The 19,425-nt window shown below is 31.3% G+C and overlaps 1 protein-coding gene across 1 annotated transcript; it reads left to right on the forward strand.

The window, feature by feature from the left end:
* Positions 1-18,490: 18,490 nt before the first annotated feature.
* LOC120068337 (glutaredoxin-C1-like) lies at positions 18,491-19,051 on the forward strand. The gene has a single exon (XM_039020069.1). It carries the CDS (start codon positions 18,583-18,585, stop codon positions 18,970-18,972), a length of 390 nt encoding a protein of 129 aa, XP_038875997.1. The 5' UTR covers positions 18,491-18,582; the 3' UTR covers positions 18,973-19,051.
* The last annotated feature ends 374 nt before the right edge of the window (positions 19,052-19,425 follow it).

Consider the following 19,425-nt stretch of genomic DNA (forward strand, 5'->3'; position numbering starts at 1 on the left):
GGACATATAACCCAACAATATTGTCTATTCCCAAATAGTGAAATTTGATTGGCATAAATGAACTTATTGAATTAAAAGTAAAAATTTCATATACATAAAAACATATTTTGTAAGGTAAAAAATTTGAAAAACACCTCATTATCCTAAAATAGTGATAAAACTCGGATTATATATTCACTATTTTGGCAAAATTTGCCAAGGAAGCTAAGACTCCCTCCTTCTACAAGCTCACAGAGCATTCACATAATATAATGCAAAAAGATGTCCTTAGCTAACCTCCTCTCACCCCTTAAATAATCTATTTTATATCTAACCGAATCTTTCTTCATGGGCCCATGAGAGCACTTACAGCCCATAACTAATTTTATTCCCATATCCCTCAGCCATTTACATTTGATTCCCCTATCTTATTTCGTTTCCTCGCATATCTCTTAAGAATTAGGGCCTTATCACTACCCGCCCCCCAAAAAACTATCTTTTCCTCAAGGTGAAAATTTGGAAATTGTTCTTTGATCTACAGGTTGTTTTCCCACGTCGCGTCCTCTGAAGTCATGTTGTTCCATTGGATTAGGACTTCAAAATCGGTTGAGGATACTACCGCTATATCGACCTTTCACACGCCTAAAACAACAACCAGATGTGGGTGTAATTGTTTGTCTTTCTACCACACTGGAGGAGCTGCGATCCTCGGTAATAATGTGTCGATCGCCTTCTATAGTTAAGACACATAAAACACTAGATGGATACTGACATGAGTAGGAAGATCGAGCTTATATGCCACTGAGCCAACTTTTTCAATGATTTGGAGTGGGCCAATGAAGCGATGAGAGAACTTCGGGTGCCTATGGATAAACAGGGAGCTCTAGGGATATGGTTTGAGCTTGACGTACATCCGATCAGATATTTCAAATTCAACCTCTCGTCTTTTAGCATTCGCAAGGGACTTCATTCATTGTTGTGTTGTTTCCAATATGACTTAAGGTGTTTTAACATCTCATCTCTATCCTTTAGTAGTATGTCTATTTCCCCCATCATAGTTGTCCCTACTTCATATGATACTAACAGAGGTATGGGTTGGCCATACACCACCTTGTATGATGATTTCTTGATAGATGTGTGGTAGGAAGTATTGTAGTTGTATTATGCCCAGGCCAACCATTTGGACCATTAGTCGGTGTTTCCATGGTAAAACAACATAGGTAAGCCTCTAGTCCCTGCTTGACTACTTTCGTCTGACAATCCTTGATTGACTACTTTCGTCTGACAATCCTTGATTGACTACTTTCGTCTGACAGTCTCCGATTGACTACTTCTGTCTGACCATCGGTTTGTGGCTGATATGACGTGCTTCGTTTTAGTTGAATTCCCATCAATTTAAATAACTCTTCCCAGAAAAGGCTCATGAATACCTTGTCTCTGTCCGACACGATGCTTCTATTGGGAATGTCCTAAACTTGCAATTCGTAAATAATGTTAACATATTCTATATATCAATAAATGTGTTATTGAGTATCTTATTCAATAATTTTTTTTTATTAATATTGCATTATATTATAAATCCAATAAACAAATCTATGGCTATAATATGAATATTTTAACTTTATATGGCGACATAAAAGAGGATCTAGTTTTAGTATATAGCAAAAAAGGTCTATAAGTATATGGATGAGATTGGGTACCTCATCCTGGTGATACTATTGTATGCTGTCCATTTTGTATACTGATACAAATGATGTGATCCTAAAACCATTCATGTAGAGACATGTGAGTGGAGGCATCCTATGCAATGAGTTGCATAAGACCAGACTATGAAATAGTCACTTTTCTTTATAACGATTGTTTACTGTTAAAACTGACTACTTCAAATTCAAAGGGTAACTCGATTTTAATCTTGAGTTAACTATGAACTCCTGTTGGATTATCTTTTGATCTGCATAGGTGAGAGTAGTCCAACAACACTGCTCAATAAGTCTTCCATTTTGGGGATAAGACAAGATATATAACTAGGAACATAGCTCTACAAGATTGAATTCACTCCTACTCGACTTAGGGTTAGCAGATAGGTTGTTCTGTTAAGCGCTGAATCCTGGTCTTGAACAAAGAGGCCCTGCCCTCTTTTGATCAAGAGGATCATGGTTTATGAGTCAGACTATAAACCAATTGTTCAATGGAGGATCAGTCGGAGCTTAAGAAACAAGATGTATTTACAGGGGTAAAATGATAATTTTGACCTAGCTGTAAATACGAACGACCTGTGAAGGATCGACTTATTAATCATGATTATATCAAGTGGACACAATATATCTACAGTGAGGGGAGTGCAACTACTAGGTTTTAGTCGAGTGACCCGGTAGTTAACTAATGAAGGTTAATTCGGTATAAAGAGTTTAACTAATTAATCTCGGATCGTTAGAGTCCATGATTTGTAGATCCATTAGGTCCACCTACTAGCTCACAAAGGGAATTAGCCTTAGAACAACGTGATAAGTTAATTTGAAGCGTTTAAATTTGAATTAAGAGAATTAGTAATTATATGTGATATAATTAAACGTTTAAATTTGGAATTAAACGAAATTAGAAAATCAATTAATTTTTAAATGTGATTTCATGAATAGGGATTCATGGTAGTGGAATGGTGACAAATTAATTTAATATAATTATTTATTTATTTATTATTAATTTTATTAAAAAATAATTTTTTAAAATTAATAAAATTTTAATTTTAATTAAAAGAATTAAAATTGAAAATAATTTTGATTTTGGAAATCATTTTTCAAAATTTAAAAAAAAATTGGAAAAATTAATTTTTTCAAAAATGAGATTTTCCCACTTCTTCAAACAAAGAAGCTTAGTACTTTTCCATTTATGGTTTTTCATCAAAATTCAAGCAGGTGGTGGAGCTTTAAGATGCAATGTGATTGCATGTTGAATCTATATAAATATACATTGAATTTCAGCTGAAGTGGGAATGCAAAACTGACTAAAATTCTATTGAAATTTCAAGTTGAAGAAAGGGTTCTTCACAACTGATAAACTTGTACCTCTCCTCCAATTTTCCTAAATCCAAGCTTGTTTTGAGTCCCACAACTCATTCTAAGGTTCCTAGAGAATAGTAGGGAAGCTCTGGTGGTGGTCCACGACTTCAATTGGAGAAGATTGCAGCTCAAATTCGTGTTTGAAGCGGATCTTCAAAGGTATGTGTTGAAACCCTTTTGATACCCTACGAACATGCTTATTTTTATGTCAAAATTGAGGAACTAGAATACTTAATGATCTCGTTTTCTTCTGCTGCATGTTTTTAGAAACCTATAGCTTCTTGGTACGCCATGTAATCTTACTATTTCTCGAAGGAACACCCCTGCCACCGTGGCTGCTGTGAAGGGATGGCGAAGTGCGATAAAATGGGCATATTTCGACAATCGATCAATCACCACCATGATGGAGTTGTACCCTTCAGATATTGGTAATCCATCGATGAAATCCATGTTGATGTTATCTCAAATCAGCTCCGGTATGGGCAAAGGATGTAATAATCCTGCTGGAGCTAAAGATAGGTACTTGGCTTGTTGACAAATTAAGAAGTCTCCTATAAAAGTACGTACCCTAACCTTCATTCCTTTCCAGAAAAATTCTTTCTTGAAGTGTTGATACATTTTGACCACTCCATTATAGCCTTTTACCAGATTGTTATGGAATTCTTGAAGTAGCAGTGGAATTGTTGGTGATGAAAGAGGTAATACCAATCTTTGTTTGTATAGTAGTAGCTCACATTTCAGAGAATATCCTTAAGGGTATGGATTTCCAGCTTGAATAGCATCTCGGATCCCCCGTAGCTCGTCATCTTGATCGACTTGGCTGCTAAAGACTGTGGGTTAATACTATCCACTATGCTTAACGAACTTAACTCCATTGCTTAAGGCATTCAAGACAACGCATCAACTGCAGAATTTTCCAGCCCCCTTTTGTATTCAATCTCAAAATCATACTCGATCAGTTTTGCTACCCACTTTTGATACTCGCCGGCAATATATGTTGCTCTAATAGAAACCTAAGGCTTTTCTGATTTGTGCACACTGTGAATCGTCGCCCTAGTAAATAAGGTATCCACTTTTGAATGGCCAAAACGATGGAGATTAACTCGCGCTCATAAATTGCCTTTAGTTGATGTGTTAGTGGAAGGGCATGGCTGAAATAGGCCAATGGGCGGCCCTCCTACATTAAGACGACCCCTACACCGACCTCCGATGCATTTTTCTCAAATACAAATGGTTGTTTGAAATCTAACAACTACAAAACAGGAATTTCTATCATAGCTTGCTTTAAATCATCAAAAGCTCTTTAGGCTTCCTCCTTCCAATTAAAATTGTCCTTTTTGAATTGTTGTATAAGTGGGAATGCAATTGAACCATAGTTGGCCACGAATTTTTGACAGTATCCTATTTGTTGGGTTTTATGTCCTAAAATTCGTGGTTTGTAAACATTATAACTTATTATGAGAATTCGATAAAGTTGTTGTTGAATATATTATTTTTTAGAAATTAAATAAACCTAAGTCCCTTGACTATTATATGAGTACTTGAACTTTATGTGGATACATACAAGTGGATCAGGTTCGAGTAAATAGTCAAAATGATCTATAATATATGAATAAAGTTGGGTACCCTATTCTGGTAACACTATTGGATGCGACCTACTCTATATTTGTTACAAAGTGTTGTAAAGACATACGAAGTGATCCTAATTCGTGCATGTTGAGACATGAGGAGTGGGGGTGTCCTGTGCAAATGAGTTTTGTGCAAGATCGAACCATGAAACCTGTCATTCTTACTTTATAATGATGTTTACTGTTTAAGACTGACTATTTTGAAGCGATGATCTAGGTCACTTAACCTTAATCCTGAGCTAACTATGAACTCTTGTTTGTTCGGGATTATCCTTTGATCTGCAAACGGTGAGAGTAGACCAATTACCTCTACTCAATAAGCTTACCATTTTGAGGATAAGACCGTATGAATAGCTGGGAACATAGAGTGCAAGAGGGAATTCACTCCTACCCGATTAGAGTTAGTAGAAAGATTATTCCCTTCAAGTGTTGATTCTGGGTCTTGAAGAAGAGGCCTCACCCTCTCATTGGCCTAAGAGGGATTCGATTTGTTGATTGGATCAAAAATCAATTGTTCATTAGGGGATCAGTGGAACTTAAGGAAAAAGAGGTAATTACGGGGATAAAACATATATTTGACTCAGCCGTTATTATCAGCAACTTGTGAAAGGTTAACTTGTTAATCATGGTTATATCGAGTGGACATAATATATCTACAGTAAGGGGAGTTCACCTATGAGTTTTAGTGGAATCACCCATTAGTTAACGAATGGGGATTAGATCGATCTAATGAGTTTAGCTGATTAATCTCGAATTGTTGGAGTCCATGATCTGTAGGTTTGCGAGGTTCCCTTACTAGCTTGTAAATGGGTAAACTTTAGGATAGCTTAAGAAATTAATTTGAAACGTTCAAATTAAATGGAACAAGAGAATAAATATTTAAATATGATTTAAATATATGAAGATGATTATTGTGCAAAAATTAATATTTGATATTAAATTAATTAATTTTTTTAAATTAATTTATGAAATTAATTTCATAAAATCAAATTTTGAATGAAAATGATTTAAAATCATTTTGTATTTAAAAAAAAATGGAAAAATGTTTGCATGGTTGCACAAAATGGAAAATGGATTTTCTCCATTACCATTATCTTTATGCTCATACACATACCATTATCTTCTCTACTTTGATTCTCCAAGCATGAGCTGCAAGTCATGTACTCCATCACTTTGCATGTTCATCTAAATATATAAAGAAGAATGGAGTTATTGGAGAAGAAGAAGATGAAAAGAAAATACAGAATTTTGAGAGCAATATTTCGGTGAAGAAGAAACTGTCTTCTTCAGCTTGCTACTATGAGCTTTTCTTGTTTTTCTATATCTTCAAGCTGTTCTTGAGCCCCACAACTCTGCCTAAAGCTCCAAGAGCATAGTATGGAAGGCTTTGAGGTGGTTCATGTTGATATCAAGTGAAGACAGCAGCTGAACAGACGTTTTCTTAGAGAGTTCATCAAAGGTATGTTCTGAAAACTCATTTTTCTGAAGAACATGTTTTAGTTTTTGCCAAAAATTAGTGAATTAAATTGCTTATGGATCCTTGATACTTCTGCTACATATTGTTTAACTCTTACACTGTTAACCTGAGGAAACCTCTCAACTGCTTTATCGACGATGGTGTTTGCCACTACACCATAACCTCTATCTTGAAGGGATCAACCATGACTTCATCCGTTGAGATTTCATGGCCCAAATATTCAATGTTTGAAGTTGCAAACGTGCATTTTTTAAAGTGGGTCACCATCTGATTTTCCACCAGTACTTGCAACACAATAGATAAATGATGTATATGGTCATGAGCATAGGAACTACAAATCAGTATATCATCAAAGAAAACCAATATAAATTTGTGTAGATAGGGTCCTAAAATATAATTCATCATCGATTAGAATGTCAAGGGGGCGTTTCTCAATCCAAATGGCATGACCAAGAACTCGTAGTGACCCTCATGAGTTCGAAATTCTGTTTTGTGAATGTCCTTATACCCATATTTGATGATACCCAGATTTGAGTTCTACCTTGGAAAAGACCATGGCTCCCGCAAGTTCATCAAGTAGCTCATCAACCCCTGAAATTGGGAAGTTGTTCATCACCGTTATCTGATTGAGTGATCTGTAATCGACACAAAACCTCCAGCTACTGTCTTTCTTCTTAACCAATAAAACTGGGTTGGAAAAGGGACTAGTGCTCGGCTGTATGACCCCCGCTGTTAATATCTCTTCAAGTAGTCGCTCAACTTCATCCTTCTGAAACTGGGGGTAACAATATGGGCGGACATTTACTAGTCCTGCTTCTGTTCTTAATTCAATTAAATGGTCGTGATGCCGCGCAGGTGGGAATCCTTCGATGGCCTGGAACACCGATTGATATTTCTATAGGACCTCATGTATTTCGGGGTTGGTATTATCTTTTTCGAACCTGTGGGATTCTCCCTCTGTTTAGGCTTTTAATGTATTCAATTCCAACAAAATTTTTTTGGTTTTTTTTTTTTTTTTTTTACAAAATTCAGCATGGATTTAAGGAAAACTTGTGATTTTATCAGGCTTTTGTCCTCTAAGGTGCACTTTCCATTCGCCAATTTGGAAATCCATTTCAGATGTATTCCAGTCGCATTCGACTCGTCCTAACATCATGAGCCATTGAACACCCAAAACTATATCAACACTGCCTAGAGGCGAAGTAAAAAAATCATTAATGATAGTGAGATTGGGGAGGTTCAGTACCACACCTTTAAAAATTCCAATTGTTCGAACGGACTTTCCTATGTCTAACATAATGCCATAGCTCGATGTAGGTGATCGCGGTAGCTTGAACATTGTTATTAGCTCTTCATCGATGAAATTATGGGATGTTCCACTATGAATTAAAACCACCACATTTTTGTCTCCAATCATACCCTTCAACTTGATAATCCGTGGGGAATCGATTCCGACTAGTGAATTTAATGATAGCCCTACAACTTCATCTTCGGTAGGATCCATCACCAACGTCTCCAAGGTTGCCGGTGGAACTTCTTCGAATTCCTCACTCACTTCGTTCCTTTTGGTAGCTAACTCTTCCTCTTCTTTGCCATGGTGAACTAATAAGTTTAGTTCATTCTCTTTGCAACGATGGCTCGGAGTGTACCTTTCATCACATCGATAACATAAGCCCTTATCTCTTTGACTTTGCATTTCAATATCGGATAATCGTTTGAAGGCACAGGCGGTGAATGACTTTCCATTTACATCACGTAAAGTCACTCAGTTAGATGGGGCAACTGCACTTCAATTAGGGTAAAGGGAGATGGTTTGGGCCGTCAAGTTGCTGGAGTTTGCTTGACCCGGAGTGGGGCTAGTACCTAATGTGGCAATGGAGTCGGTGGTTTTAGACGGATTTGGGCTTCCCCCTCCCCATTTCTTCTTACGAGCCTCTTCCATATCTTCAATTAATTGGGTTATTCTCATTTTTTCCTTGATCCCAACAAGTTTGAACATTATCATTTCAACCTAAATGTCTTTTTTGAGCTCACTTACAAATTTTCTCTCCAGTGTTTCATCCACTTTAGAGGTTCCGACAGTTGCTCAAAGCGATGCCGATAAGCTCTCGTCGTCCCCTCTTGCTTTAGGGAGAGAAATTGAGCTTGACAATCCTTCTCTTTCACTGGTAGGAAGCAAAATAGTAACTGCTCCTTTAACTTGGCCCAAGTATCCATCGTTTCCACTCTTCCTCACATTGATGCCATTCGAGTGTCTCTCATTCCAGGCACAGGACCGCTGCCTTAATTTTATCCTTCTCCAACAACCGATTAACAACAAAGCATCGTTCTACTCGATGAAACCACCCTATTGAGTCATCTCACACCTCGCCTTTGAAAATCAAGATTTCCAGCTTCCTCAACCTCATATCGAACAAAGGTACGTCCCTCATCTCCTTTTCCGACAGGCTCCCATTTTTTTCACCCTCCTCGCACTTCGATTGTTTCCCTTTATTCATCACCGTGCATTCTGACGAACCCGAGTTTCCATTATTGCCTGAGGTTCCCCCTCTTCTTGACCATGCTTCTAGTGCGTGCAATATCTTTTGCTCCATTGTTTCTCCCAGAGCTTCCAGCCTTACTGCCATAGATTTTTTCGTTACTTACTGCATTCCGACGAATCGTTGATCCATCCCAATCTCCATTTTGACCTGTAACAAGTTATTTGTTCCTCGAAAGCAAACATTCTAGCTTCTATTTTCTCCATCATTCCCCACGAAATGATGGCTCTAATACCAAAGTGATAGAACTCAGATTATATATTCACTCTTTGGCAAAATTTGCCAAGAAAGCCGAGACTCCCTCCCTCTACAAGCTCATAGAGCATTCACAATACAATGCAAAAAGATGTCCTTAGCTAACCTCCCCTCAACCCTTAAATAACTTATTTTGTAACTAACTGAATCTTTTCTCATGGGCCCACAAGAACACTCACAACCCATAACTAATTTTATTTCCATATCCCTCAGTCATTTACATTTGATTCTGCTCTCTTATTTCGTTTCCTCACATATGTCTTAAGAATTGGGGGCCTGTTGCATACCTCACCTAAACTTGAAAATTCTCCTTCTTGAATATGGATCATATTTATATATGAAATAATCACGTTCATATATGAAAGAATGCATTTATTCAATGTACAATCACCTACACAAATAGTGTCTTAACATCTCATAGTGGGCATTCTAAACTTAAAAAGTTCTATTTCAAAGATTGAAGAGTATCAACGAATACATTAACTCAAAGAGTTGTCTTTTCATACACTGATGTACCCATACAAGAATAGATGCATCAATTCCATATATAAACCACTCTCACCCAAAAGTCATGTCCTAAAAAAACAAAAATTGCACCTCCATTGTCCTAACATCTCTTAACAGACACTTCAAATTCGAAAAAATTGTATCTGAAAGATTAATTGAAGTGTAAAATAGACATTCACTCATAATATAGAAACAAAAAAGGAAAACAAAGATTCTCCTCTATTATATATATATATATTTATTTTATGTCATAGAGTAAGTGAAATTATTGTCTGAAAGGGACCATATAAAAGAAGAAAAGGTTGAAGCTGTCAATAAATTATGGAGAGAAATTCTAAAAGTTGATCTAAAAATAAATGTTGAATTCAAGAAAATGTTTTAACATTCCAAACAATGATTTTATGACAATGATTCAAAAAGGGAACACAAAAAAGGAGGTGCTATGGTATGCATCGCATTTAATCTATATATTATATATTTCATTATTTTGTTCCAATATTTAATGTTTGTATTTTTTTTAAAAAAATTATCAACTTTTCCCATCCAAGTTGACTTCACAATTATTGGTTCTAGAGAAACATTTTATGTTATTAAATTATGTTTTTAGTTACTACATTTTTAGTTGATATTTTCTTTATATTTTTTTTTGAAATTTTGCTAAATTTGCCATTACTCCTAGAGTTATATAGTTTATACAATAGAATAGATTTTTTTTTCTAGTTTAAATGAGATGGTGATTCGACTTCGTTCCAATCTGTCGAGTTATATTGGAATTAATTATAAGTAGTGTTAGTGAGTATAAACCTAATACTCACAAAAAAATATGGTTATATAAATTGCAATTTAGCGAGATATATTATGCGCATTTCTATTTTCAATAATTTTGATTATATTTTAATAAAAATAATTTGTTGGATTTTAAAATATTATTTAAGTTTGAGTCATTTAAAAAGGAGAAAGACATCCATTGATTCACGAATATATTATATTGATACAGTTAATAACATTGACTTGTTATATGTATAAAATTAAAAATTAAGAGACATTTTAAAACTTCTTAAAATATATAAAGCTATACCAGATAGTCACAATAATTTTGAGATTTTTGAATAAATGAACTAATTAAACAAAGCACTAGTGCATTGATCAAGAGCCTTTGTTCTTAACTTATTGAATTATGCTCAAATTGATCAATTAGTGATAATATTTATTTCTGTCATTGTTCTTCAACCAAACCAACCAACCTATTTTTATTCTTCGACGGTCGAAGTTTGTTTGAACATTTACTAAACCGACTATAGTTGGTTCGATGGCGGTTTAGTTGGAAAACTGATTCCGACTAACAGATGCTCACCCCTATTAAGGTAGTAATTACTATTCTTATTCTTGGTTTAATAGGTCATCAAATAATATATTTATTAAATATTAATTTATTTTGTGAATTTTGCAAAATTCTTAAAATACTCCGTACGATTGTGACAAATACAATAAGAAAAATTTTAATACTACGATGGTATCAGAAAATTGAGGAGCAATACTCGTAGAAATGTTCCCTCGTTTGGGAACAATGGTTGATGTTTGTTCCAAATTGATGACGTGTGTGCTATTTAATGTTCCATCACATTTGCCACGTCACTTTTCCTTTTTTTTTTTATATATATAAAAAAAATTATTATTACTTTTACNTTTTTTTTTTTATATATATAAAAAAAATTATTATTACTTTTACCAAATCCGTACTTGGAATTTATGTGCTTCTTATTTATTTTACAATCCAACAAGTCATAGGAAACATCATCATTGCATTTCATATCCAATTCTGATTTTCTTTTTCAGCACCTACCTATTCTTATTTAATTTTACAAGAAGTTTATATTATAGCATTGTCTCATTTTTATCCCTTTTTAAGATGTGTTATATAATAGGGTATTCAGAAAAATTATGATTATCAAAGACTTATATGACCATAAATAAGAACTAGAACTAATATCCATATATATTGTCTATTTGAATATAGTTCAAAGAATCAATAAAATATTTTTCTACTCTCAAATTGTTGAATGAAGGAAAAGAAAACAGTATTATACCAACATTTTATTTATTAAAAGTTGACAAAAAATTTAAATAATTTAAATTTACAACTTAACCATTCAATTTATCCAAATGTAAATTTGACTCGAAAGTTTAATTTTCACATAAAAAACCAATTCACCTTGAATTTTCTAATTTTAAGTCTTTAAAATATTTTAATCTTTGATATAATATATAAATTGAAAAATTAAGTATGTTAGTGAGATAATATAATTGGCCGAAGATTAAAAACTATATAAATGTGAGACAAGGAAATACATTTGAAACTAAACTAAATTTTCAGCAACCAATTTTATGTAATTGGGCCTACTCCTTTTTACCGTTTTACAATGTGTCATGTCAAATCATCAATAGATGACATCAAAATAAAAAAAAAAAAAGAGCATAAATATTAAAAATTATAGCAATGAAAAAAACTTTATAAATACTTTATCAATTTCAGACATATGTATATGTATAATTTTAAAAAAGCCATTAAAATTAAAAGGAGTTAGTATAGAAGTGGGGGGTTGGAAGTAATAGCAAAAATAATAATAACAACAATAAAATAAAGAGATTGTGTGGAGAATGAGACGAACAATTCCAGTAGAGTCTCGGGAAGATAAGATCATATAATCAATATAAAATAATGTGTGTGCATGCATGCATGCATATATATTATATATATATATATATATATATATATATATATAATGTTATATGTGATAAGTTTTGAAGTTTAAATTTTAATGCTAAAGTCATGCGGGTTTTGTTTTTAGTTTTTGAACTTTATGCAAATTTTTTTTGTAATTTTTTAATTATGACGTAAAGAAATATTTTAATTTTTAAAATTTTAAAACTAAAAACAAATTTTTGAAAATTATTTTTAGTTTTTAAAATATGAGTATAGAGTGGATTAGAAAGCATAAAAATTTCTAGGTGGAAACACGTTTAAAAACTTAGTTTTTACATAAACCAAATATTTTGTTGAGTACATAAACCAAATGTTTAATAGATTCAAAAATTTTAAAAGTATTTGATAGATTATTAAGGTTCTATTTGATAATTTGTTGTTGGTTTTTTAAAATTAAATCTATTTTATAAATATTTCTTACAATGATTTGAATATTTTTAAATATAATGGTTGAATTCTTAGCCAAATCTAAAAACCAAAATTTTTTTTTTTAAAATAACTTTTTTTAGTTTTCAAAAATTTGCTTGATTTTTTAAACTATTGATAAAAAGTAGATAACAATTAAAGAAATCTGGAGGTAGAAGTGGTGTCTATAAGCTTAGTTTCAAAAAAAATAAAATAAAACATGAAATGGTTACCAAATGGGATCTAAACTTTTAATTTGAAAATTTTTAATTTGTGTTTAATAAGTCTCTAAATATTCAATTTTATATCTAATCAATCCTCTGCATATTTAACATTTAAAAAAAAAAACCAATTTATTTGACATAAAATTGAACTCTATGTCTAGTTATACCTTAACTTTCAATTATGTACTTAATACATTTGTGATTATATTAAACAAAATTGAAAACTTAAAGGCTTATTAGATACTTTTTTTTCTTTTTGAAAAAAAGAAAGCTAACATGACATTTTTTTTTTTAGACAATTTGGATTATGTTTATTGTTTTTGGATTCATTGACTTTAGCAAATATGCATCTAATAGATAATTTAAAATCTATTATTTTTTTTATTCAAATTCTATAATTCAAATGGTGCAAATTTTGAAGAATTTTTTTTTTTCAATATTTCCAATATTTTGTTATAAGATTTTAGAATGTAGAATTAAATCAAAAGAGATAAGAAAACTAATGTATAAACTGAAGTTTATAATAAAATGATAATTATACCGAAATTGTTAACATAATACATATTTAATAAATTAATTAATAATATTAGTAGGTTTAAATTAGAATTTGAAAAAGATGAAATACAAATTTGTTTTAATTGAATTTGTTGTGAAATAGGGATTGTTGTGTATGAGAATGGGTGGGGCATTAGTTAATGGTGTTAAAAATATAAGGAGTAAGGTTGTAATTTAGAGAAAGTAGTGTGGTTGATGGGTTTCCGTTTCCTGGTGTTGCGCCGGTATTCGGCGCCACCGTACGCAGCGCAGCAGCCGCCGCCCCCCGATTCTGCTTTTCTCGCAGGTCTTTCTGAATTTGCAGGCCACGCCTTCTCCTTCCCAATTTCTTTTTTCTTTCTTCATCTCCATTTTCTTTTTCCTCTTCAATTATACAAACATATTCCCAATTCCCAAACCTCCCTCTTCTTATTTTCCCATTAATGCTCTCTCTCTCTCTCTCTCTCTCGAATTAACTAATCAATGTGTTAAGATAAATCTCTAGTATTTTTGGGTTACTAATTTAACATTGTTAACATAATTAAAAAAAATTATATTAAAAACAAGCGTTTTAGGCTTAATTCGGGTATGTTTGGATTCATTGTTTTCCAAAAAAAATTATTTTTATTTAATTTTTTTTTAATAAAAATGGTTTAAAATATACTTTAAAATTATTTTTTTGAGTTTGGTTTCGATTAGTCTATAAATTTCAAAAAGTTATAATTTTACCTTGAATTTACACTTTTAATTTCAATTATTGACGTTAATATCTATTGATTTATTTAAAATAATTATGAAGTGAATTTTAAATTTATTTTTAATAGTGATGAGAAATAGTGAAACTTCATTTGCTATAATTTTTTTAATTCTTTAGAATTAATTAAATGATATTAACACTAAAGATGGAGAAGTAATATTTATGAAAAAAAAATGATACTAAAAGTTTAAATCTTAAAAATGAGAATTCAAATTGAAACAAAACTTAAATTTCAAGTGTAAAATTCTAACATTTTAAAACATAAGTACTGAATTTAATTGTTAAATGAGCATAACTCAACTGACATATTACTTATACTAACAACCTTGAGGTTATAATTAGAGGTTCGATTTCTTAAAAAAAAAAAAAGTAAGAAAATAAATACAGAATTTAGTTTTTCTTAGGGTTGAAAAAGGTAAATACTTCATCGAACTAAAAAAAAATAGTAGTATATAACATTTTTCCATCTAATGGAGGACATCTATTAGATATAGTGTATTTTTAACCAAGTAATAGATAAGTTGTGATAATTATGAAGATATCTTAAGGAATAATTAAGTAAGTTGTATTATTAATGCAGTTGTACGTTTTTATTTTAGGATCATGCGGCATTTTTTGATGAAATAGTTAAACATGTAGATAAAGGTCAACTTAAACATAGTTCAATTTATCATATATATATATATATTTTAATGAAAATCTCTTCTTGTTTTTTTGGCCAACAGAATTGAAACTTCATTAAATATCTCTTTGGAGATATTTATGACGAAAGGTACAATTATCACATATGAGATTCACTTCAAAGGGGACACAATTTAATTGCAGTTGCTATTACACAAACTACTCATAATAGTCTGAATTGGGAATGTTAATTTGTACACATTCTAATAAAATGATATCATATTATTACATTCCCTTTCTTATTTCTACTGTTTTCCATTCTTTTTCATCATCTATAATAGTATTTAGATTTATTTTTTTAATATATAACATTGATAATATAATTTGTGAGTATAGCCATTTTCAACCACTCATGAAAAGGATGATTTGAAAGTTGTTTTCTTTTGTCTTAAAAATTGTTTTATCCAATTCTTAAACAAATCTCACACACTAGTTGGTCAACAAACAATTCAAAAAAAATCAACAACATAACATAGACATACTTTTTCGTATTTTTCTAAAATCATTCAATACTGTAACCATCATAATTATTTAATAATTATATTGTCCTAACCTTTAAATCCTTTCTCATATACACTGATTGGGTTCTCTAACTTAAAATTTTCTTCAAACCTTGAGAAATTCTTTTTGCAATAGTGCAATTATTTAAAAAAGAATTCGATTCTTCAAAAATAGAAAGAGACAGAAAACTTATAATAAGATTCAAACTTTTGACTTCTTGATAGATGACATATGTTATTATTATTATTATTTTTAACATGTCAAGTTCTCAATGTTAAAAAGAAAAAAGAAAAAAAATATGGATATGGATAATAAGGAAAGTTTTTAAAAATAAAAACATGGGATGGTGTGAATAGAAAAGAGGAAATGTTAGAAGAAGTGGAGACAATGGAAGAGGGAAAAGCAGACAGAGAGGAAAGCAAAGTATGGAATTAGGCCAAAGTCTGCAACTGTGAAAGTTATTTATTTAATTTACATAAAAATGGAACCCAACAAGTAAAATTTTAAATAAATAATATATAAATATATTCTTTTGAAACTTTTTATGCACTCTCTCTCAGCTCAGTTTCATGTGTGTTTTGCAATGAAAAGTTAGGTTGTTCTTGGAGATGAGAGGTCAAAGCGATAAACCCCATAAAAACCCTCTACTTTCTCAAGCGATAAACCCCATAAAAACCCTCTACTTTCTCCTCTCCCTTTCACCCTCTACTTTTCTTTTTTCACATATACATATATTCAATGTGTTGACTCTAATAATTTGTTCCATGTGGATGTCAAATTTAATATTACAGTTTCATTTACCGAATATTTAGAAATTTTCGTGTAATACTTTGTTGGTACAGCAACTATTGTTGAAGGTCCAACATTAGAAAAACAAAGGGACTTCAAACTCCTCATAAGATGGATGGGTTTTTCATTTCTTTGTCATTTAATTTTGAGATGAAACCTTGTATTATCTAATAATTTATATTAATTAAATACTATTTGGTTAGTATAGTTTTAAAATTTCAAAAAAGAGTTGCAATATTACCTTTTACACACTCAAATGAAATTGTTGTGGTTGTAACCTAAAGTGTGTGTGACAATGTATCATATCCTATTTTTAAATCTAGGTTACTACCACATTATTTAAGATCACGATTTTCATCACATAATGATATATGAAAGCTCCATTGACATCAAATTTTTTTCGAAACCATACATGAAAGTATTAAATAACCTAACATTCAATCACAAAACCAATTGAATAAGAGGAGTCGTAATATATTTTATAAACATCTTGATTTTTCTAATGAGAAATTCTCAATGTAAAATAGTGAATGTTTAAATCAATGTTTAAATTTTGATGTTAACAAAACTATTGAAATCTTAATTTTACGGAATTTTCAATAAAGTTTTGAGAAAAATTATAAAAATAAAAAATTCAAAATATAAATTTAAATTATTTAAACAAATTAACATATATATTATATTTACATTAGTGATAGTTTACTATTTTTTTTCATAAATTTTTTATGATATAATAAAAATATCGATCCAACTCTTGTGTTGATATCGAATCTATAAAAACGTAAAAATATCAATATTTGAACCAAACAAATTTCTTTTAAATTAATAATAAAGGTTTTGAGAATCCTAATGCAGGTAAAAGCAAAACATGCGCGTAAGGGTCACGTCAGACATTTCCTTCTTCTCCTTATTAAACTTTGTTTTTTCTTTTTTTCTTATTATACAAAACCAACCCGACAACAAAGACAGATACAGCCGTCTATTAAAAATTTTCCCCACAATTTTTTTTTTTTTAAATGTCTTTCCTTTTTGCTTTATTAATTTTTGTATGTATTTAATTTAATTTATATATATTTATAGCGTAGACAAAGTTAATCCCCGTAGCCGCCTCCCATTCAGAATTTATGACACCCTATTTTTATGTAAAATACAAAATTCTTTTTTTTTTTTCTGTTTTTTTTCATAAAAAGAGAAAAAAAGGAAAAAAAAAAAAGTACAGACAGTAATCCTTTTGAAAGCAAAACATTAGAAAACATCTTCATCCCACGCCTCTCGACAACAACAGACAAATTCTCCTTTTTATTACTTCCTTTGCCTCCTACTCCATTTATTTTATCTAATAAACTTCCTCCCTATTCTCGATAATTTTGTATTCCAATTCTTGTAATGTTATTTTTTTCTAAACCTAAGTAATATCGCTAATCTATCACTTCACGATATAGATTTAATATATGGAAAATGTTAGATTATTGATATCTGAATGGGAAAACTATCTACGTCATCATCGATATAACTCATTCAGTTAAAATATCTTACCATCATTACATTCACCTAAAATCATTTTTGTCATGTTTAATATTGAATTTTACATTTTTAAATGTAATTTTCATATCATGGTCATTAGTTTTGAGAGTGATTAAAAACATATTTTAGAGTTGGTTCGAAAATGATAAAAGTCATTTTAACAATTACTCACAAACATTTCTCTTCTATTTATTATTAATTTATGTGTGTTTTCTTATATATATATTTTGCACATTCCCGTATTCGGGATACAACTATCAGTCATATCATGTCAAAAGAAAAATATTTTGGTGCATTCAGTACTACACTTATATTTGATAAACCCTTTGTTTCTATCATTCTCTTTAAATGTGTTGAATTTTTGGTTTAAATATCATTTTAGTCCTTATATTTTGAAATTTGTTCAATTTTAGTCTATGTACTTTTAATTATTTAATTTTAGTCTCTATACTTTCAATAAATTTTAAATTTAGTCCTTAATACTAGTTTATAATTGACTTTTTTTTTAAAAAAAAAAAATTATGTTACTTATAGCATTTTACTATAAATTTTGGAAATATATTCACATATTTTATTTTCTAGCATAAAATGATAATTATTAATTAATCAATTTCAGTAAAAAATAACTTTGAGAGACTAAAATTAATATTTATTAAAAATACAAAGACTAAAATTAGATAATTGAAAGAATAAGGACTAAAATCGAATAAAACTGGAAAGTTTTAACTAGAAATTTTTCTTTTGAATAATTGAAAAGAACACTTTAGTTAAAAAAAAAAAAAAAACAATAATTTACAATTGGGTGCTACCAACACCAATATAACTAATTCCCCAGTCTCCTATATAAACCCACCACATCCCTCAACTGCCATCACCAAAACAAAAACCCCAAACTCACAAAACCAACAAAACCAACAAAACCATTCCTTTTTGGTTCTTCACAATCTCACTCACTACAAAAATGATGCGTTACCAAGCAGAGCGTTCATGGGAGTATTACATGCCGGCGACGGCAGCAGCGGCAGCGAGAGACCCAGTGGACCGAGTAATCCGGCTGGCGGCGGAGAGTGCGGTGGTGATATTCAGTGTGAGCAGCTGCTGCATGTGCCACGCCTTGAAACGGTTGCTTTGTGGAATGGGCGTGAGCCCAACGGTGTACGAGCTCGACCATGACCCCAGAGGAAAAGAAATTGAAAGAGCTTTAATGAGGCTCGTCGGAGCCGCCTCGCCGCCGGTCCCCGTCGTCTTCATCGGCGGGAAACTTGTGGGGTCCATGGATAGAGTTATGGCTTCTCATATCAATGGCACTTTGGTCCCTCTTCTCAAGGAAGCTGGTGCCTTATGGCTCTAGAAATCTTCCCCCCCCCCTTTTTCCTTTCCTCAATATATAATTTTTTTCTTTTTAATTTTTTCTTGTTGGCCCATTTTTTTCTCCCCTTCTAAGATGATCTGAGATATAATTGGGGTTTAATTTTATGTATTAGATAGATTGATTTTCATATGTCTCATTTATGTATAGAGATATGGAAATTAGTTAATTTAGCTTTCATTATAAAAGTTTATTTATCACTCTTTTTCCTCTCTCTACTTCTAATTTTTCAAATTTATAAAAATCAATATACCAATTAACCCAATTAAAAAAAATATCTAAGCTAATTTTAACCATCAGTACTTGTTAGTAATATCTTCTAAGCTAAACGAAGACAAGAGATTTAGGGATCCAAATGGGAAACTAATGGATAACGTTAGGATAGGGGAGTGAAGACAAATTTCTAAAGATTATAGAACTGAGTTAAAGAATAGG

Source organism: Benincasa hispida, chromosome 12 (assembly GCF_009727055.1).
Source record: "Benincasa hispida cultivar B227 chromosome 12, ASM972705v1, whole genome shotgun sequence".
Lineage (NCBI taxonomy): Eukaryota > Viridiplantae > Streptophyta > Magnoliopsida > Cucurbitales > Cucurbitaceae > Benincasa > Benincasa hispida.